Below are 21,661 nucleotides of genomic sequence, written 5' to 3'. Positions count from 1 at the left end.
GAGACAATGTGTCGAATACAATACTGCACACGTCTTTGAACATTGTGTGTTTGATGTATACAATGTATCAATTCATCAAGGCTCATATTGGAACGCGCACTGAATCGATTCAGCAAATTGAATCTTAATGCTGATGCCAGGTTTAAGCGCTGATTTACCAACAGACAAGGTGGAAATATAGAGCAAATGCATACTCACGCTGTTTTCTCGTCTAACTGCAATAGTGTTATGGCTGTATAACGTCATTTTATGTCATGAAATAAAGGCCGGTATGGTGACCGGCCTCGGCTGCGTGTTCGAGAGATTTTATTTACACCACACACACACACACACACACACATAAATATATAATGTTAATTCACTTCCATCATAAACTGGTCAGTTGAAATGAGTAACAATAAACAACGATTCATAGTGTACATAACCTCTCAGTTATTTAGATGGATGATGAGAGTCTGGAGATGAAGAGAGCAGAAGGACCTTCTCCAAGATGATGTGGATGTGATGCGCAGGAATCTCGCTTTGTTCAAGGCCACACACAAACCCTAGCACTATGTATCACTCCAAAAAAAAAAAAAAAAAAACCCGCGAGCATTTTTTTTAACAGACGTGTTATGATAACAGCGTTAGAAATGACATGAGCGATGCCCACCTGGATTCAAGTGCCATTACTGGAGCGGCTCAGGCGGGCGCGTGCCATTGCGATGACGACGGACTACAGAACCAACGCCGAAAGAAAGGCGACCCTCTGTGGCGTCACACGGGACGAGGGTCTAAGGCAGGAAACACCGTGTAACATCCATGTTCCTGGTTTACGCTTAAATCGAGAACAACGCGAGCTGTCAAGCGGCGAGCCTTCCTCCAGGATAGCGCTCTTCAGGGAGACGCCTACGAGGGAACGGCCCCGCCCAAATCCCCGCCCCTTTAAACCTCAAAGCGCAGAAATCTGTAAATAAAATTATACACCATCAATAAATCACCGCAACATGTTTAGTTAGTTTGTAACTCAGTATCCACGCGTTGATAATCCTCGTTTATTGTAAGAAGCATGAATAAATGATCGGGCACTCGCAGCGTGACGTAACGAGAACTAAATATGATTGACATGTGTCTAGACCAACAGGAGAGCGCAAATCAGACCAGCGCAAATTGATGGTTCATTCTCCATTTCCTTATTTCAGTTATTTCAGTTATTTGTTTATTCATTTATTTAGTAGCTTTAAAAGGGACTGCAGAGCAGTAAGGGTAAACTTTACATATTTTATTTTTGTCAAGTATATTAATGCCCACTTAGTTGCCATTTTAATAGGTACACCCATACATCTATTCTATCTATCCATCTAGGAATGTCTTTAGTCCAACTAGGGACCATAGTATTTATTCCCATTTTTTTTTACCTCCATTCAACATTCTCACTACTGGGAACGTCAATTTGCCTAATCTGCAAAGTAAACCCACCAAGCACTGGGAGACTAGCAAGCTCCATGCATATAGACCTGAGGTGGGAATCGAACCCATTCCCTGGAGGTGCACAGCGCTAACCACTAAGCCACCATGCTACCTGTGCACCTACACCTATTGGTTATTAGTTATATCAGGCACAGGTATAATGCAGTGCAGTTATTTACTGTATCTCCAAATTCATCTCTCCTCCATCAGTTAATAGACGTAACTGTTATGTAAAAAAGTGTGAAAAGAGATGGAAGAGACTCACTATTCACTCAAGGGTCTTGGGATCTGAGACGATACAATTACTGGATCAGGATGTGCACGTTAGTCCCTCTCTGTAGGATGTGGTGAAGATGGAGGTGGGAGATTGTCTTTTCCTGTTTTCTGCAGAAAGAGGATGCTGGCCCTTTTTCTTTCTTTTTTTTTTTTTTTTTTTTTTTGCTACTAAGGTGGTGTTAAGTGAGCATGTGTTGAGGTTCCCTGCCATATGAACTCCAAGGAGAATATGGTACTCTTGACAATCTCTGGGGAGGAGCCGTCAATGTTCAGCAGAGAGTGGTCATTCTATGCTCTTCTGTAGTCATCTTCAATCTTTTTAGTTTTGTCCATGTTTAAAAACAGGTTTTTTGCTCTGGTCCCGGAGCACTTTTGTGGGGGGATGATGGTGGTGCTCAAGGGAGATGTTAGAGATCAATGATATTATCAATTAACATGCTGCTGTAGGCAGTGATGTCTATGGTATCTCATATTCTGTGGTATCTGGTACCAAGATATTTTAAGGTGTGGACTCCATGGTCTTTCCAGTTTATTAGATTGAGTCCTGCGGAATTTGTAGGCCATGTCAACACCTTGAACTTCTTTAAAATATTCTTTAAAAGGGTTTGCAATGTTGCAGGTCACATTGTATTGAATAAGTCTACTGCCATTAGGACTTATGAAGTGTCATGAAGTGGTGTACTTTAATGAGCAACTAAAATGTAACAGCGGCTACTTTTATGTCATACTGTGAGCCGGTCACAGGCATTTTTTTTCTCGACCATAGCAGTAGCCAGCGTTCTCATTGAATGTAACAGTAGGCAGCATCGTCGACAGGTACGTCAGGCCGAGCTCATAACTACTGAAAACTCAGACCAGATTCTACAGCGACGATGCTTGTGACAGACAGAAGTAAGGGCTGACCAACCATTAGAGCAGCGAGGTGACCGCACACTCAATTCACAGGTAATCGTAGCATGCAGGCGTCAGGATCTGCATGTGGGAGGAGCCACGGGTCATTTCTAGTGTTAAAATAAAATGTCTGGCCAGTCTGCAAGCTGCCATGCAAGCTTTAGTTTGTCCTGAAGGTGTTTAATAGGGTTAAGGTTAGGGCTCGGTACAAAACATTCAAGAACTTCCTCTTCAACATTCACTGACCTTGCTTTTTGCACAAGGAACTTGTTTAGGTCTCCTAGCTACAGTAATGGCAAACTGTAATGGTACAGCATATTAAGACATTCTATACAACTGTATGAACTGTATTACACTTTGTTGCAACAGTGTGAGGAAGAAGCTCATATGGGTACAAAGGCCATGTGTTTTGGCTATGTAAATCTTAATAAGCACGTTGTTGTTAGTTTTTCGTCTTCTCCCATTGAGGGGTCACCACAGCCTAAACCAGCCTATCCACACACAACTTTTCAAGGTTTTTACGCCAGACTCCCTTCATCTTTAATTTTCTTTGTGTACGTCTTATTCTCCCTCATATTCTTTTAATGTTGATTGTCCAAACCAGCCTTCCTTAACATCGTATGCTTGCTTCCCAGATCTTGACTTGACTTGTTATTTGTCTTGAACACTTTGTCTCCTTTATCCTGCACTTCCACACACTCTTTTTTTCTTGATGTTTCCTTTTCAGTACCATTCAGCATCTAGTTGGAATTCTGTGGATTCCTATAGGTTCCCACACATATTATCCAGGCTTATTTAGCACTGCATCTAGTGCCTAGGGGCTAGAAGAATAAATATTATTATTATTATTGTCATTATTATTATTAGCACCAGTTTATCTCTAGCGACCTCGTGTGGGCAGAAATTATCCCTGCCAAAGTTGGAGGATTCAATTTTGCCTGGCAAGCACCGCCCTTTTTACGACTGGCATTTAAATTGACCAATCATAGCCAGGCTTTGTTTTGTTGCGATGATTGACGTTGATCCGCCCAATAGCATTAGAGGAGGTTGTTGCATTGAACTTCCGGGAAACAGAATAAGGTTTGAGGCCTACCCACGAGAGTCGCCGGACAGAAAGCCGCTTTATTCTGTGAACAGTCCACGGTAATTTTTTATATTTGTTTAGTAATTAATTAGCAGTGATTAGGGAGTTTATCTTGTATGGTATAATTCTTCTGAATTCTATAATTCAGAGTTGTGAATGCTTAGTATCTGTTACGTAACATTGATCTGTGATGAATTATAGTACTGCAAGAAACCCACGCATTCTGCAGCTAGCTCGTTAGCTAGCTTTGTGCGTAGAAACCAGTCGCTTTTTTGCTTTTTGTTGCTTATTTAGTGGGAACAAGTAAACTTGACGTAAATGTTTTGATTCTTTGTGCTGTAACTGTTAAGAAGGTAATTTGTATGTTAAAAAAATACGTCTAATCGGGTCTAACGCGCTAAAGTTTGAATAGCGAGCTCGGTGTTTCCATTCATTACTGAATCCCAGATGGCTACATGCTGAGCTTATGGCGCACTACAGAGGCTGTGTTTCATACCCTGTGTAGGGTGTAGTGTCTGTGTAGGTGGAGATTTGGGATTCGAACTTTGCTATTAGAGCAGATTAAGATTGATCTTTAATGGCCCCCCTCTCTCCCCTTCACACATAAAAAAATATCTATTTGAGAGTTACTTTATTTTAATTAAGTTTATTCAGTCTTTAACACATAAAATTACAGCACAGTAAAATTCTTCGCATATCCCAGAATAACTTGGATCAGAGCTCAGGGCCAGTCATAACACAGCGCCCATGGAGCAGATAGGGTTAAGGGCCTTTTGCTCAAGGGCCCAAAAAAAAAACTTTGTGGAGCTGCAACTGCTGACCTTCCGAACACTAACTTGCTGCCTCCCCCTTTTTTTTAACAAAAGGTTTTTTTTGTCACTTATACGTTACTTACTTACCCCCCCCCCCCCCCCCCCCCCCCCCCCCGAGTAGACAATATTAAGCGCCGTACAGTGAGGACCTGGCTGAGCCGCAGACCTTCCGATCAGTAACTTAGAGCCTTAACACACTGCTCCATTTGCCACATTAACACAGATAGCTTCATTATCCATTAAAGTGAATAATAAATACATCTATTTAAGTTCATATAGGTTTGTAATTGGAGGGTTAATTGAATCCCGGCTTGGTTGAAGACATTATTATTATTTTTTTTTAATTCTGTTTGATCTTGTTGCTTGTGCACTGATGATTTTCATGCCTTACGTTTTTGTCCCAAAGCAACAATGGCCGAGAATGATGTTGACAACGAGCTGCTGGACTATGAGGAGGACGAGGAGCCGCAGGGAGCACCGGAGAGTGCAGTCGTGACGGGCAAGAAGGAGGTGAAGGGTTCATATGTCTCCATCCACAGCTCTGGTTTTCGAGACTTCTTGCTCAAACCTGAGCTCCTTCGTGCTATCGTCGATTGTGGTTTCGAGCATCCGTCTGAAGGTCAGGACACAGTTTTTGTTTGGTTTACTTAATGCTTGTTTTTGTTTTCTTCTTCTTGTTCTTCCTTGGTGTTTAACGGGGCTTGGAATCCAGCAAATTTCATTACCGCCAACTGAAGGTCTCACACTCTAAACTCTCAAAACTCAAAATCTCAAGTTTTTATCCGGCACTCTTACACTCTATACACACATCTCTACATTGCTTAGTATTGCTTTGTGCCCTTGGTTGGCATCCTGTTATATTTGCATCACCAACACCTATATAATAAGAAACATTAAATGCTTTTATATTTTAAATCCGTTTTTCTCTGTCCTGCAGTGCAACACGAATGCATTCCACAAGCCATTCTGGGCATGGATATCCTCTGCCAGGCTAAGTCTGGTATGGGAAAAACAGCGGTGTTTGTGCTCGCCACACTACAGCAGATTGAGCCTGTGGATGGACAGGTAAGTGTCACTTTCTTGTGGCTTTTTTTTTTTTTTGGTAAATGTCATGCGTGTAATCATGAAGGTATGACTCGAGGTACTGTTTAGCATAGGATTTACTGGTCAAATATTCAAACTTATAAATATCTAGCCAACTTAAGGTCATGCACATTGCATGAACTCTACAGCATAACATGAACTTGAGAATCCATAGAGGGAGAGGTAAGGGAGTGCCTGCTTGTGCAAAGCTAGACACCTTGATAATTTACATAGACAATTCAGCTGTGAGCGCGCACACAAATTTGGTTTTAGTTTGCCAAAGCCTTAAAAAAAAAACTATACAGTGAAATAAAGAAAAAAAAAAGAGAAATGCTTCTTAGCTGTATAGAGACAAACAGGATCTGAGCAAGTCTGATCAGTCATTGTCTAAATTCTCACACAGTGTATTAAGAATGCTTGTCTATTTTGAAGGCCTCTGGGGTTTTTATGAAGTTCAAAATGTGTAATATGATATCTTGTACCCACAGCAAGCAGGCCGCTTTTCAGTCTCTTAGAACTCTGCAGGTCCTCACACAGCAACGTGTATTCTTAGTTCATGTACAATTATATGAAATTTTGGGAAATAGTTGAGGGGGGGGTCCAATAATTGTGATGTTTTCTGATAGAATTTCCTTGCTGTCTATTTCATGTCAGGTCGCTGTTCTGGTCATGTGCCACACTCGTGAGCTGGCCTTCCAGATCAGCAAAGAATACGAGCGCTTCTCCAAGTACATGTCCAACGTGAAGTGCTCGGTGTTTTTTGGAGGCCTGCCAATCAAGAAGGATGAAGAGGTGCTGAAGAAGAGTTGCCCTCACATTGTGGTGGGCACACCGGGCAGAATCCTAGCCCTCGTCCGCAACAAGACCCTCAGCCTCAAAAACATCAAGCACTTCATCCTGGATGAGTGCGACAAGATGCTTGAACAGCTCGGTGAGTGAGCAAAAGGACGTTTTGATTGTGGTGGTACAAGCTCTTAAATATCAGCGGTTTGTAATCTTTTGGTTTGTGTTTCTCAGATATGCGACGGGACGTGCAGGAAATCTTCAGGCTGACCCCTCATGAGAAGCAGTGCATGATGTTCAGCGCTACACTTAGCAAGGAGATCCGGCCCGTCTGTCGCAAGTTCATGCAAGACGTGAGTGTTTAGACCCGGCTTAATTTTTTTACGTTTAATGTGGGTATTATATGTCAAAGTCTGTATTCTATGTTTAAAAAGCTCTTACAGAACTATGCTACATCAGCTTAAACAGTTATAATCCACATCTGTGGGTGAAAGACACCCCAGGTCTGGTTCATTACTTAAATATTTATTGTTTGTTATTGTGTGGTTATTAAAAATACACTTACCAGTGCGCTGTACTCATCGCAAGGACCTTAAACCACTAAGTTAATATATATCAAATAAATGGCAAGCAGAATGGGAATAGTACCAAAAGAACAAATTATTTAAAATGAACCCAGTGGTAGGAAAAAGATGCTATCGCCCCATTAAATCAAGACACGACCAGGTCGAATAAACATAGCCGTACAGGTCATACAAATGTAACCCATGCGTATTTATTAAAGGATGAAGAAGCTCTAAAATGTCAGTGCTGCAGACCTACTCTAATTATAAAACACATACTTTTGCACTGCCCAAGTTTAAATACTAAAAGAAGAAAATTTGTACCAGAACAAGATTTTAAAAACATATTCTGCAAGACAAAACCAGAAAAACGTTTACTTTTATAATTTCTGTCTAAAGTGTACTTAAAGAATCTAATGTAAAATCTTGTTCTTCTGGCCAAGACCATACTATAATGTGATATTTATTTTTATTTATTATACCCTTTTTTTCACTTACATTATATAATAATATAGAATTGGTTCAAATAAACCAGCCTAATATTTGATATGAATCTGCCATGAAATAGCCTGAGAAAATATGGCAATATCATCAAACAAATTTATTGCATGATGTTCTATGGTAATTTTGTAGTATCATTCTCTTTTTTTGTTGTTTGCGGTACATGGACTAGTGTTAAGGAGTAAAGTGTGTGCATGCATACTCTACCAGTCAAAAGTTTGGACACACATTTTAATTCCATGATCCTTGGCCAAAATATACAATAATCTCCTTTAAACAGTTGATATTGAGATATTTCTGCTCCTTATTCTCTGGAAAGCCTTTATAACGGCTTTAAACTGTGATTTTTGAGGTTTGTAACCCTAAATGAACTTCTCCTCTGCAGCAGAGATGAGTTTTAGTCTGGGTTTCCTAAGATGGTCTTCATGAAAGCCAGTTTCATCATGGTACTTGAAGGGTTTTGCAAATGCACTTGACAAAACTGTTCTTGCAAGATATATTGCAGAACAGCTGACCTTCATGTCTTAAAATAACAACTGACTGTTGCAGCAGATAGCAGACGTGTTTTATAGTTTAAAAAAAATCCAGAATATAAAATATAGAATATAAAAAAATAAATCCAAACGGTTGACTGGTACTGCACATCTCTTTTAAAGTCGTTTGTTTGACATCATGCACCTGTGTGTTTGTGTTTGTTTGTAGCCTATGGAGGTGTTTGTGGATGACGAGACTAAGCTGACATTGCATGGCCTGCAGCAATATTACTGCAAATTGAAGGACAGCGAAAAGAATCGTAAACTCTTTGATCTGCTTGATGTCCTCGAGTTCAACCAGGTGCGTCTTCCTTTTGCTTTGGTTATAGTGTTAAAAAAAGTCAATAAAATTGATTATCACATGTCTAAATGCATTCATTTATTATGGTAACAATCTCATAAAATTTTTTAAAGATGTACATAACTTCCTGCACTGAAATGTTTCTCTTTCTGAGCCAAAGAGACTTCGTGTTTATAAGCACTTAAACCGCGCTTAAAACTGTCAAAACTTCCTGAAATCTGTCTAAAAAGGTCTGGGTGTTTTATTTTGCAGGTGGTGATCTTTGTGAAGTCAGTTGCACGTTGCGTGGCTCTCTCTCAGCTGCTGGTGGAGCAGAACTTTCCTGCCATTGCTATTCACAGAGGAATGGTTCAGGAGGAGAGGTGAGACTTCTTTCTATTGTTGTGGATATATTGATCTTCGTTCTATTTACACAGTTTCGAGTGTTTTGTTTTTGTTTTCAAGTTTAACTCTGAGTAATTGCTGCGTGTACCACAGATTGTCACGGTATCAGCAATTCAAGGATTTCCAGAGGAGGATCCTGGTGGCGACTAACCTGTTCGGCAGGGGGATGGATATCGAGCGTGTCAACATCGTCTTCAACTACGACATGCCTGAAGACTCTGACACTTATCTGCACAGGGTAAGTATCTAAAGAGCTTTATGAACACTGCTGGAGGATTTTGTGCAACTTAAGTTCAGCAAGGAGTTTCCAATGCTGGGGACTTTTTACCAATACAGTTAAAAAATTATTATTTTTTTTTTACGTTGTGTACTAAGTTGCTCCTTTCCATATTGCCAGGTGGCTCGTGCTGGTCGGTTCGGGACCAAAGGTTTGGCGGTCACCTTTGTGTCGGACGAGACCGACGCCAAGATCCTCAATGATGTTCAGGACCGCTTTGAAGTGAATGTGGCTGAACTACCTGAGGAAATCGACATCTCTTCATACAGTAAGAATCCAAACATTACTTCTGTGTATGGAGATTTAGTAAAGTTTCAAAAGAAAATGTTGATGCAAATAGTCTGATTTGGTCGTTCTATTTTCAATTAGTAAAGCTGGACTGCCATTACTCAGTGGTTGTAGTTCCAGGAACAACCTTTGACTCTACTCCAGTGAAGGTTTAAGCTTCATTGAATTAAGAGTCTGCTTGCCTTGTGTGTTTCGTTTACAAAAAAAAAGTGATCAAAAATGCTCCAAGAGCCCTTTGGACATGCTTCCACTCCCAGCAGTATTCCATTAAGTGAAAATTTGTATGTAACTGCCAGTGTTAGGAAGCATATTAAGTGATAATTACTTTTGTTTCTGCTTTCTTTGCCTTTTACAGTCGAGCAGTCCAGATGAATTGTTCCTGTAATCCAGTAGTGATTGTGGTGCATTTGGCATCTTTGAAGAATAGAGGAGAAGATGCCTCTGTATTTTATTTTGATATCTGTCGACAGAACCCCCCTTCCACCTTCTTATAAATTCTGTTATATGTATCTTAAAATGTGTTTATTTTATTGCAGTCTCGGGGGTACTTTTATAATTTCCCCTGTTCATTGTTGGTGTTTGTTGATTTGACAATTAAAAAGTTTTTTTTTTAATACAATGGCTTTTTGTCAATTTATGTAGCACCTCCAGTGCCAGTTGCATTTCTTTCTCTTTTTTTCTGGGCCAAGGGGCAACCTCCAGACGCCAACATGCAGTTCCTTAGTTGTCCACAGGGGGGCTGGCTCCAAATGCGTGTCAATGCCCATAGGCGCCCCCCCCCCCCAATGTTAAAATGCCCAACGTTATAACAGAAACATATATTGGTACAAAAAAAGTTTAGGTCTCAATAGCTAGATTTTTCATTCATAAAAACTGTACAGGGGTTATGCATAATTAGTTGTCTAGTCAATTAGATTGAGAGCTGCAGGTGAAATTGCTATTTGTCTGTTATGCATCACTTATCCAGCTAACTGGAATCATTGTAGTTTTACTTGGAGACAAGAAACATAGGATGACCTAAAACATACACTATGGATGATTGACATAAATCAAATGCATAAACATTTAACAACGTTATCCACTCTTGCGTTTTAACTAAGCTGAAGCTAAGCCCACTAGCTTGTGGGTGTTAACTCCAAACAAAAATCAGATTCTGTTCACACCTGCGATTTGCCAATTTATGGATTAACCTGCAGTTTAGGTGGAGTGAGCTCCTGCTAGTATGGTGACGATCATGGCCTGTATTCACAAAGCTTCTTAGAATTCTTTCAGAGAGCTCCTATCTTAGCCTGAAATGTCCTAGCTGGGAGTCTTAGACTAAAAGTGATTTAGAAAAATTCTTAGAGCAACTTTGAGTAATGAAAGTACAAAAACCTTCATCTTAGTGAGGGGATGTGGTTGACCCCGTTGCTAGGGATGATGCAGCAATTCAAGGACTGTGATTGGTTGATAAAAAAAATAACCTCTGACCTCTGCAAAGGTCTTGAAATACACTCTTTGTGAAAGCAGAATACATGATATAATGTTTGTATCGACTAAATATATTAAAGTTAATTAAAATAGCCAAATGTTGAAAATATGTCTACTTTAGAAGCAACCAATTTCCACACAGTAGTTACTATATTAAAGTTCTTACATTTATTTACCATACTGATTTTATTACTTTTATTATACCATTTTAGATTGATAGGAGCAAAATGACTGACCTTTTACCAATTTACATGATTGCATGTTTTAAGTTGCACTTTTGGAGATTATGTAGCGAACAATCCAAGAGAGATGTAAGGAAGTAAAACAACAAGGAAACCAAATTGGACAGAAAAGCAGCGTTTTCTTTTATCTTTATGTTCAGTATTTGGAGAATATTTCTTCTTTCCACCATTTTGTCCTCTGCTATAGAAACTCTTGAGCCTTTTAAAAGTCCTCCTCTTTACTCTTAACAATTTTTACCTTAGGAGCTGTTTTTAGGGCTAAGATGTTTTGTGAATCATTTTTATCTTAACTAAGATTTAATCCTAAATTTGAGGGAAAATTCTAAGAAAATATCATCATTCTAAGAATTTTCTTAGAATTTCGTCACTAGGAGCAACTTTTAGGCCTACAGTAAGAAGCTTTGTGAATACGGGCCCTGGTCTTCCACAGTTAAGCTTCAAAACCACTCTTCAGAAAACCTGTGGGTGATGTCACAGGGGCGAGGTTCAGCAGTTTTTTTTTTTCTACAGTCTATACTTTGTGCTGGTAAATGCAGAGTTTTAAACTATAAACAAGAAATGCAGATAAAGTAGAGTCAGAAGCAAACGAAAAAGACCTTTGATGAGCGGCGAGAATTACTCTTTATTCTCTTGTGCTGCAACCTGGGATGCGTTATTCATTGCAGTTACAATCCAGGTTCATGAGTAAAAGTGCAATAAAACAAACATTAAGAACATTAGCTGCCTAAGATTTAAAACGGTCAACATGAGCAATACCTTATAGATAATTTATAGTAAATTAATACACATACAAGTTATAAGACTTGTATCAGTCCTGCTATATCAAATTGACTGATAATACTGAAAATATTTATGAGAAGTTATGTAATGCATGTAAGTGACTGAGTGTTTCATTAAGAATTCATAATGTGTGTGTGTAGAGAAGTTTGTTTACTTTGTTTCTGTTTACACACACACACACACACACACACACGCTGAATATGCTGTTTCTCAGCAGACTTTTCACATAGCAGTTGTGATTATAAAACTTTATCTAAGGAGACATTTATTAAATGTTACAGTAAGGAGTCTCCAGTGTCAGTGGTTTGTAGTAGTTGCCAACATTTCTGCCACAGAAGGTTGTTTAGATCTGTGTAAATTGTTGGTTTCCAGATTACTTCAAGAGATATGTAACAATTGCGCCATCCCGCTGTGTCACTGATTGTTTTCCTATGACGACATGTGTTTTATTCTTTACCTAATGTCTTTTTTTTTGGCAATTTGTCTCTTCTTTTTATCAAATAGACATTTTTCAACTTGGACTAATCATTTTGCATAAAAAACCTACAACACTTAGGTGTGATGCAATCAAACAAGATCTAATATTGTCTTGACTAGTTAATTCATGCAAATATTTTACAAGCTCTGTTTTTTTTCTCATTAGGATTTGCATGAAGCTGTCAGTTTTACAGAATACTTAATTCCTATAGATAAAAAATGTATATGCAATAAAATGATGCATCAATCATCCTTGCTGACCAGCAGAACTCTCAACCAAAAAAACGGGACCATAATGTGTATACGCCTTCCCTGGAGTCAGAATCGTTCTATGTGTTATAAGCTACACTTAAATATTCTCATGTCAGTGCAATTGTGTTGTGCACTGTTGTCATGATACAGTCATGTTATCCCATATATAGTCCACGGAAAGTTAGTCAATGAACTTGTGCGTGTCTCCATAAAGCCACTTCTGCGGTGGCATGGCTGCTTCGTTTAGGTGCCCACAGTCTTGTCCGCACTTGCAGGAGTAGATGAACATGACAGCTTTGTCGAAACGCCCTCCCCCAGGGCACTGGAAAGGGACTGAGGCGGTGCGGGTGCGCCGTGGCATGCAGCACCGCCCATCGATGCATGTGCCACAGTGGTTCAGCTGGTAAGCATGGATACTGCGGCAGCCTGCGTAGGACAGGTGAACAGGTTTTCGTGACTTCTGCATGCGTGTACACCTCTTCCCTTTCTGTAGAGGAGCAGGAAAGAAGAAATCATGTATGTAATATGCTAAATGTAAACTGACAACTGTAAACTCACCATGCATTTATCTTAAAAACTCAAGTTAAATAGAGAAATCTGGACAAAAATGACTATACACAGTTTGTGTGGCCTTTTTTCTTATGATTATTTGAGCATTATGTCATCATTTTTTTTCTATTCTGACCCTAATATTTAACTAAACATGTGAATTGAACAAAAATATGTGAGAAAATTGTAATTTGGAAAAATCACATAAAGCAAATTAATTATATGAGAAAGTCGCATGAAAAATACAAACACAAAATCTATGCATGAAATTATTAAGAGCGATGAATAAATATGCATGCACGGCCCATGTAATGACAATATGAAAAATAATAATGGTGTCTGAAATGCACACATGTACAGTCTTATATAAAATGTTTTGGGTAAAAACATAATAATAGGCATTTGATCATAACACCTCTTAGTATTAGGTAAATACAGCCTCAAATGCACAATAACATATCCTTTTTTGCACAGTGTCATTATTTATTTAACAAAAATGAAGCCAAAAAAACAAACATGTGGGTACTATACTAAGAACCCCCTTACTGCTTGCACAGGATCTAAGAGAGTAAATTGCAGCCAGGTGTTGTTAATCATCAGCCGTTAATTAACTGATCATCAGCAGGGGTGTAGACCTTTAAAAAAGCAGACATTATGGTAGTTTGCTGGTTGGGAGCATTCATGTGTGAGTTAACACAATGCCAAGATGGCAAGTCATAGCCAATCATCTTAGAGTGCAATTTGAATTGTGCATCAATCTAGAAAAGGTTATAAACCATTTCCAAACAACCAACCACACCTCAACTAAGCAAAAGACTTCTGGAACAATGTTCTATGGACAGATGAGACCAACGTGCATGACAGTGGAGAGGTGATGATTTGGGCTTGTTTTTAGTAGCCACAGGATGTGGGTGACTTGCAGTCATTAAGTTGACCATGAACTCCTCTGTACACCAGAGTATTCTAGAGGCAAATGTGAAGCCTTTTGTCCGACAGGTAAGCTTGGTCGTAATTGGGTCATGTAACAGGACAATGATCTAAAGCATGAAAGTGAATCCACATTAAAATGGCTGAAAAATATAAAAGAATCAAGGTTTTGATCTCAACCATGTTGAAATGCTGTGGCAGGACCTCTAGAAAGCAAATGCCCAAGAACATTAACAAGCATCTACAAGCTGTTGATTCATGAAGGGTACTTATTATTGCTCCACATGTTTTTCTTTTGGGCTACAATTTTGTTAAATAAATAATAACAGAGTGAAAAAAGTTATATGTTGTACATTTGAGTGTTGCATTTTAAATACATTTTTATACAAAAACACATGGAAATAAGAGTACAAACTTTTGCACAAGAGTAAGTTTCACCTGGGACTACTACTAAAGATTTCCATGTGATTTGACTGTAAACGATTAGTCTAAAGCTGTGATGATATCATAAAATACCTTGGGAACAGCAGCCAATAGGCTGCAGGGTCGTATGTTGCACAGACGAGTCTCTCTCTCCAGCTTGCACTGAGCATTGTCGTTAGTTACTCGAGAGGACACGCCCATTCCACAACTACTTGAACATGGAGACCATTCAGTTGTCTGGACTACACATCGCTTCTGAACAATGGCCCATGGGTCTGAGACAGAGAAGAGGAGAAGAACATCAAGCAGGATTACACTCTGATTCAAAACAGCAGCTGCACACATGATCAAAAATGAGATGACAGATGTTTGAGATGTGTGCCTGGTCAAATGAGCCATGATTGTGGGCCATTCTGGAAATCATTGTCTCACTATAGAAGAAGCAGGCCAAAGTGTGCGACCAAATGTCAGCTAGTCTCTACTATTATTACTCAACCACAATTTATGTGATGCTTTGATAAATATTGCATTTAACATGTATATTACAAATTTCTGACTGACATGAGGATAAAATTATAAAGTACCTACCAAAAGTAATGCATTTTTTTTATTAACTATGTAACTCATTCTCTATACAAAGATGCTACTCAACATAATCTTCATCACAACCAATGCATTTGCCCCATCACTGAACCCCACAGTTGATGATCTCCCACTGCGTTACAGAACATTTCCGGAGATGGCACCACTGACAAGAGCAATGTGCACAAAACGATGAAGGCATTTAAAGATGGGTAACGGCATTGAAGACAAACCACATTGTGGGAGTCCATCAACTACGATGGGGAATTTCAGAGGATTCAACAGTTGGGTTCAACAATGGCACAAATGCCATCCTCAGCGGACATGGGTAGCTCAGTGTTTAAGGTATTGGACTATGGTTTGGAAGGTCCCAGGTTGAACCACCATGCCCAGGTTGTCACTGTTGGGCCCTTGAACAAGGCTCTTAAACCTCAACTGCTCAGATGGATGATGAAATAAAAATGTAAGTTGCTTTGAATGAGAGATGCAGGCAGACATGATAAAGAAGTCAAAGGAGTTGAGAAAAAACTGTACAACAATAAATGATAATTAAAAGCCTATTAAGGTGCACCAAATATATGATTGTACACCAGTGTTAGAAAACTTAGAAAATCTTCCTAGTGAGCAAAATAATATTTACCTAATATGGAAAATACATTTATTAAGCCATTTTAAGTTTGGACAGATTGTAATCCATCTTTCTGAAACAGGTGGAAAAACAATAGCTTTAAGCCTAACTGTCTCGGTATTGGACGTCCACCAATGGCTGTGGTCAGTTGGTGCTCAGCTGATGGTAAATTTCTAAAGAAGTCCTTCTTAAGAACCTTTTGTAAAAGAGAACAAAACTGAACAAAACCTTAGATCACTCTTTTAGACTGTTTTTTGAGCATAATTGGTATGAGGGTGTAAGGTATAATTGGTAAGAAGACAAAATAATACCATTCATCCTTCAGTATAATTACAGACGGAAACACAGCTTTCGGTGGTTTCACAGAGTTTGAAACATTTGGTTGAGCGTTTAGACTGGGTGTGGTCCGCAAAACAGAGCTCTTGTCCACCTGAAAAGAGTGGTCTGAGGTTTGCTATAAGGGAATTCGAGGTGGTCTGGCCCATGTGTGAAAGTGATCTGGTTACAAGGCTGGGTGTTAAATAACGTGAAAGTTTGAACTTGTCACTTTACTTTCTGGTTCAAGTTTTAAAGTTGTATAATGGGAGGAAAAAGGAATGTTGTGGTCTTGCCATAGAAAAGGGATAACTGGTCGATATGGGGCGTGAAGAAAGCTTTTAAATGTATAGAAACTATAAAAGCTAAACAACAAATTGTACATGAGTGACCCTTCACCCTCACCAAGGTGTTGACCAGTATAATAATTAAAATTATCCTGTTTTGCAAAAATTGCAGGACAGTGAGAGAAAGGTATCTTCATCCATGTGTACATTCTTTTATCTTTATCCTGGTGGGAGTCACGGAGGATCTGATGCTTATCCCGGAAACACTGGGTTGTATTGGACTTTTCCCTTTCTCACACACGTTCACAAACTCAGTCATCCCTAGGGGCAATTTAGTATCGCCATCATTGCCACCCACTAGCATGGACAATAGAATAAAACTTGTGAACCTTGAAGAAACCCATATGGGGACAAAATAAAAAACACCACAATGTTTTTGGACTAAGTATGAAAAGATTTTTCAGAATGCAGAACATCAGACAGACCAACATCTTACTTGTTAAGTGTTTATATCCCTGTTCGTCTTCCCATCTATTCCCGTTCCCCAGCACGTCATCGTTCTCATCTAGAGGACCTTTAGCGTGCTGTTTCGTTTTCCATGGGGGTATCAGTGGTGTTATTGCCCCTTTGTGGCAGTCCACACTAAAACAGCATTGACCAGGCACCCGTACCAGTCGAGGGTAGGGGCAGGAGGGTGATGAGAGAGGCAGATCCGTGGTACAGAGAGGCCCGCAACCCACCGCTCCATCTATACACGTACACTGGTGTTTGCAGCCCACACGGAAGCTCTCGCCGTTCTGATACATTCGCCCGTTGTACTCACAGCTGCGGCCCTCTAGTTTAGCTAAACAGAAAAAATAAGACTTTGTTATGTGAGGAAGCTAAAACAATGTGGAATCATGACAACTGTTTTGGTCAATTCTGATTGTTGAATTATTTTCTGCAACATTATATAGTGGACAGTAATACCAGCTACAAGCTTTATATTAATATTTTACTTTAATTGTTTAATAAATTAATATTCCTATTGTAAGGTCAATAAGTATTTGATTACTCTGTGATTTTGTAAGTTCTCTTCTTAAATTATGGAGGGGTCTACAATTTTCAGCATAGGTGCATTTCCACTGTGAAAGACAGAATCTAAAAAGAAAAATCCGGAAATGACATTGTATGATTTTTTAACAATTTATTTGTGAATTACTGTCAAATATGTATTTGATTACTTGCTTATCAGCCAGATTTCTGACCCTCAAAGACCTGTTATTTTGCTTTTAAACAGTCCAGCTACACTCTGCTCATGATTTTAAATTAGTGGAACCTGTTTGAGGTCGTTAGTTGTGATAAAGACACCTGTGCACCCCACCATCAGCCAAAGTCTAAGTAGCAACATGGGCAAAACCAAAGCCGAGCTGTCAAAAAACACAAGAGACAAAATTATAGACCTTCACAATGCTGGAAAGGGCTACGGGATAATTGCCAAGCAGCTTGGTGAAAAAAGAATAACTGTCAGAAAATGGAAGAGGCTAATGATGACTGTCAATGTCCCTCGGACTGGGGCCCCACGAACAATCTCTCCTGGTGGGGTATCAATGATGCTAAGAATGGTGAAGAATCAGCCCAGAACTACACGGGAGGAGCTGGTCAATGCCGTGAAGAGAGCTGGGACCATCGTTTCCAAGGCTTCCATCAGTAATACACTAAGACGTCATGGTTTAAAATCTTGCATCACACGAAAGGTTTCCCTGCTTAAGTCAGCCCATGTCCAGGCCCATCTGAAGTTTGCCAGGGAACATCTGGATGATCCAGAGGAGTCATGGGAGAAAGTCCTGTGGTCAGATGAGACCAAAGAGAACTTTTTGTTCTTAACTCCATTCGCCGTGTTTGGAGGAAGAAGAATGATGAGTATCATCCCAATAATACAATACCTACAGTGAAGCATGGGGCTGGAAGCATCACGCTCTGGGGGTGTTTTTCTGCACAGGGGACAGGACGACTGCACTGTATTAAGGAGAGGATGAACGGGGCCATGTATTGTGACATATTGGGCAAGAACCTCCCTCCCATTAGTCAGAGCATTAAAGATGGATCGTGGCTGGGTCTTTCAACATGACAATCACCCAAAGCACACAGCCAGGAAAACCAAGGAGTGGCTCCTTAAGAAGCATAGCAAGAGTTTGGAGTGGCCTAGCCAATTTCTAGACCTAAATCCAATAAAAAAATCTTTGGAGGGAGCTAAACTCCATGTTGCTCAGCGACAGCCCCGAAACCTGACAGATCTAGAGAAGGTCTGTATGGAGGAGTGGCCCAAAATTCCCTCCTGCAGTGTGTGAAAACCTGGTGAAGAATTACAGGAACCGTTTGACCTCTGTAATTGTTAACAAAGGCTTCTGTACCAAATATTTAAATTTTTTAACTTAAGTGATCAAATACTTATTTGACACAGTAATTCACAAAAACATTGTTAAAAAATCATACAATGTGATTTCCGGATTTTTCTTTTTAGATTCTGTCTCTCACAGTGGAAATGCACCTACAGTATGCTGAAAATTGTAGACCCCTCCATGATTTCTAAGTAAGAGAACTTAAGGGTTATCAAATACTTATTGACCTCACTGTACATAAGGTCTGTATGACGTACACATTGCGTACACAATTCCTTATGCAAAGTTTCTGTTAAAGGCTAAATATCTTAAAGAAATATCTTAATTAAAAAAGCCAAATTTTGAAAATGTTGAAATACTTTTGAAACAACCAATTTCCACACAGTAATTACTATATTTAGGTTTTTACATTTATTTACTATACTGATTTTATTTTTATAGAAGCAAAATGGCTCACTGTTTACCAATTTACATGATTGCAGGAGAGCCTGTTTAAGTTGCACATTTGGATGGTACGTAGCCAACAATCCGAAAGAGATGGAAGGAAGTAAAAGAATAAGAAAACCAAATTGGACAGAAGATCAGTCTTTACTTTTACGTTCAGTGTTGAGAGAATATTTATTCTTTCCACCATTTTGTCCCCTGCTATAGAAACTCTTGAGCCTCTTAAAAGTCCTCTTCTTTACTCTTAATTTAACCTTAGGAGCTGTTTTTTTTTAGGGCTAAGATGTTTTGTGAATCATTTTTATTTTTACTAAAATTTAGTCCTAAATTTAAGGGGAAATTCTAAGAAAGAAGCATTTTCTTAGAATTTCATCAATAGGAGCAACTTTTAGGCTTAAGAAGCTTTGTGAATTGAGACCCAGATGTTTATTGCTTATGTATAAGAGCTAAAGAGAGTCAATGCATTTTGCAGAGACAGCTTTAAACATAATCAACAAATAGGTATGACATGATGTTCTTTAATCTATAAGAGTATAATAATTGGCAAATTTCTGCTGTATAAGCAGAATTACCATTCAGTAAAGGCTTTTACTGTAAAATAATCAACTTTAAAATTAATTAATTATTTAATTCAACAGTAATTCTACTAACTTGCATCATCAGGGAACTTTCTGTTAGCACTATAAAGTGTAAACTGAGCATTTAAATAGAAACTTCCTGTTCAGGAACTGCATCTGTTTATGCAAAGGCAACAATCCTCTCAAAATAACAGCATGTCTTCCAGATGGCCAACTCTTTCAAACTTGTGACACATACAAGGATACATGTTTGTTTCTGATAATGTTAATTCAGCTTTTTGTACAATAAGCAATTTTATATCCTGAAATGTGGCAAATATCTTTCCACCAAGCTTCAAATGACAGGATTTGCCTTGTATATTTTCCCAACAACAGATAAACATGACAGCAGTATTAGTCACAGTCACTTCAAAACAACTGGCATGACAAAAAACAAGCCCAAAACAGGGGTCGGGGTGAGTAAAAGGTCAAATGTCATGGAAAAGCTGGGTGAGGGTGACAAGAGGTGGAGAGAGAGATATAATATCCGTTCTGAGATCAAAAGGTGCCTATTCATAGAGTAGACTGGAATCACCAACTTGTCCAGAATGCAGTTCCATTTCTGTCCATCTCTGGTGGGACTCGATAAAAAAAGATCATCAACAGCTTCCAAATATCTTAAGTGTCCGTCTAGGCTCTGTTGCTGTGCTTTTTTTTATTTATTTGGAAACCATTTCTTCAACTATCAGGAAATCAGGGCTACAAGAATACCATGACAATAATGAAAGATATGCAGTTTAGTTGTCTATTTGGCCATGGGTATGCTGGTAAAAATAACCACAGCTGTAATTTGTCCTAGTTTACCCTTGTACGAAAGGGTGCCTGACCAAAGCACATAAAAATATTCCAGCTCTAAAAAAAGCTTCCGAGCATCACACATCTCAGTTACTACAACAGACCTGTACGTGTAAATTTTCACTCACCTCGACATATTCCTGTTCCCATCATCACATCATTGCCATAGTTACATTCCAAACCCTTATGGTGGTCACAGGGTTTGTGAGTATTGCAGTCCTGGTTGAGTTGCGCAGCACAGACTTTACAGCACCCGCAACCATTAGACACCAGACTGACGCCAGCGGGGCACATCGGGGGCACGGCAGGGCATTCACACACAGCTGGGCAGCTGCCATCAACCTGGGGGTTGGGATCAGATCATTGATAGAACGTGGAATGTGAAAACAATATTGCTAGTGTAAAAGTGATAGTTTAAAATAGTTTAAATACAAAAGGAAAACCTTAATTATGTAAATAAATATTACACTTTACAAAAAAATCTAGATTTTTGTGGCTTCAAGAATCAAGAACTAGCTTTCAGCTTTCAACGAGCATGGGTTGGAGACTTGAAAACAAGCAGGATAGCAAAAATGATTAAAGGACTAGACCGGAAACTTCATATACTGTAGCGCAGCTATTTTTATCTATAATCAACTATCTAAAAAAATAAATCATAATCAGTTGCACTTAACTGTGTTAGATGGCACAGAATGAAACACAGGTTTGGGTGTCCTCTTTCCTTGTACATGCAAAATAAAGACTAACAAAACAAAGATTTGTGAAAAAAAAAGTTAAGCATAACTGACTTACCATGCAAGGTAATGCAAATGTTAAAAGAGCCACATAGATCAATTTCTTCATTTCTTCTGCAGACTTTGTGACAGTAATGATCCAAGTATGAAATGTTGTCCCCGGAGTGTATAAATAGCCAAAAAATGCAAGACAAAAGAAAAAGCAAAACAAAAAAGTCAAACACAAGCGTCCTGGTAATCCTTTACATTAGTCTGTGTAAATCTCGGATCAGTCGTGTGCTCTAGCTGAGACTATTTATGCCAACCTTGCGTGGCTCGCTCAAGCTCCGCCCACCTCCATATATCTGGCCAATTATGTTCAGGCTTCAGGCCAATGCATTCCAGAGGGGTGGGGTGTGACTCTGTGCAATGGTAAGAGGCGTGGCCAGGCATGAATACCTTCATTCATAAAATCATCATTAGTCTGGGCTTTGAGCAGCCCATGCAGAGCTGTGTTTATTTTTCTGGTCTGCATTAAAATCTTACCAAGTGCC

At 39.2% G+C, this 21,661-nt stretch overlaps 3 protein-coding genes across 4 annotated transcripts in view; 1 reads left to right on the top strand and 2 right to left on the bottom strand.

Annotated features, from left to right (window-relative positions):
* Positions 1–840, bottom strand: part of evi5l (ecotropic viral integration site 5 like) — a 52,338-nt gene extending 51,498 nt beyond the window's left edge. For both annotated transcript variants that reach the window (XM_053477050.1, XM_053477052.1), the window contains exon 1: positions 653–840. The gene's annotated coding sequence lies outside the window, so the exon portion shown is untranslated. The remainder of the gene's footprint in view (positions 1–652) is intronic.
* Positions 841–3,663: 2,823 nt separating this feature from the next.
* ddx39aa (DEAD (Asp-Glu-Ala-Asp) box polypeptide 39Aa) lies at positions 3,664–9,836 on the top strand. Its single transcript, XM_053477706.1, has 10 exons — positions 3,664–3,759; positions 4,919–5,131; positions 5,450–5,577; positions 6,250–6,526; positions 6,613–6,731; positions 8,145–8,276; positions 8,529–8,638; positions 8,754–8,898; positions 9,058–9,205; positions 9,581–9,836. The coding sequence occupies exons 2-10, from the start codon at positions 4,924–4,926 to the stop codon at positions 9,595–9,597; spliced, it is 1,284 nt and encodes a 427-aa protein (XP_053333681.1). The 5' UTR covers positions 3,664–3,759; positions 4,919–4,923; the 3' UTR covers positions 9,598–9,836.
* A 1,709-nt stretch (positions 9,837–11,545) lies between these two features.
* On the bottom strand, positions 11,546–21,379 carry LOC128506215 (CCN family member 1-like). Its single transcript, XM_053476556.1, has 5 exons — positions 21,187–21,379; positions 20,523–20,736; positions 16,654–17,001; positions 14,439–14,620; positions 11,546–12,933 (listed from the first exon to the last, which is right to left on the bottom strand). The coding sequence occupies exons 1-5, from the start codon at positions 21,235–21,237 to the stop codon at positions 12,628–12,630; spliced, it is 1,101 nt and encodes a 366-aa protein (XP_053332531.1). The 5' UTR covers positions 21,238–21,379; the 3' UTR covers positions 11,546–12,627.
* Positions 21,380–21,661: the final 282 nt, after the last annotated feature.

This window comes from Clarias gariepinus, chromosome 18 (assembly GCF_024256425.1).
Source record: "Clarias gariepinus isolate MV-2021 ecotype Netherlands chromosome 18, CGAR_prim_01v2, whole genome shotgun sequence".
Classification (NCBI taxonomy): Eukaryota; Metazoa; Chordata; class Actinopteri; order Siluriformes; family Clariidae; genus Clarias; species Clarias gariepinus.
Note: the sequence above shows the minus strand (reverse complement) of the source record. Positions and strands in the feature narration are given on the sequence as shown.

What these genes read in the sequence shown, in the direction of transcription:
- LOC128506215 (XM_053476556.1), bottom strand. Translation starts at nt 21,237, where the DNA reads ATGAAGAAATTGATCTATGTGGCTCTTTTAACATTTGCATTACCTTGC. An exon ending in GGGAACAGGAATATGTCGAG is followed by an intron (nt 17,002 to 20,522) that starts GTGAGTGAAAAT and finishes TTTTCTGTTTAG; the next exon opens with CTAAACTAGAGGGCCGCAGC. An exon ending in GGGATATAAACACTTAACAA is followed by an intron (nt 14,621 to 16,653) that starts GTAAGATGTTGG and finishes TCTCTGTCTCAG; the next exon opens with ACCCATGGGCCATTGTTCAG.
- ddx39aa (XM_053477706.1), top strand. Translation starts at nt 4,924, where the DNA reads ATGGCCGAGAATGATGTTGACAACGAGCTGCTGGACTATGAGGAGGAC. An exon ending in TTTCGAGCATCCGTCTGAAG is followed by an intron (nt 5,132 to 5,449) that starts GTCAGGACACAG and finishes TCTGTCCTGCAG; the next exon opens with TGCAACACGAATGCATTCCA. An exon ending in GGAATGGTTCAGGAGGAGAG is followed by an intron (nt 8,639 to 8,753) that starts GTGAGACTTCTT and finishes CGTGTACCACAG; the next exon opens with ATTGTCACGGTATCAGCAAT.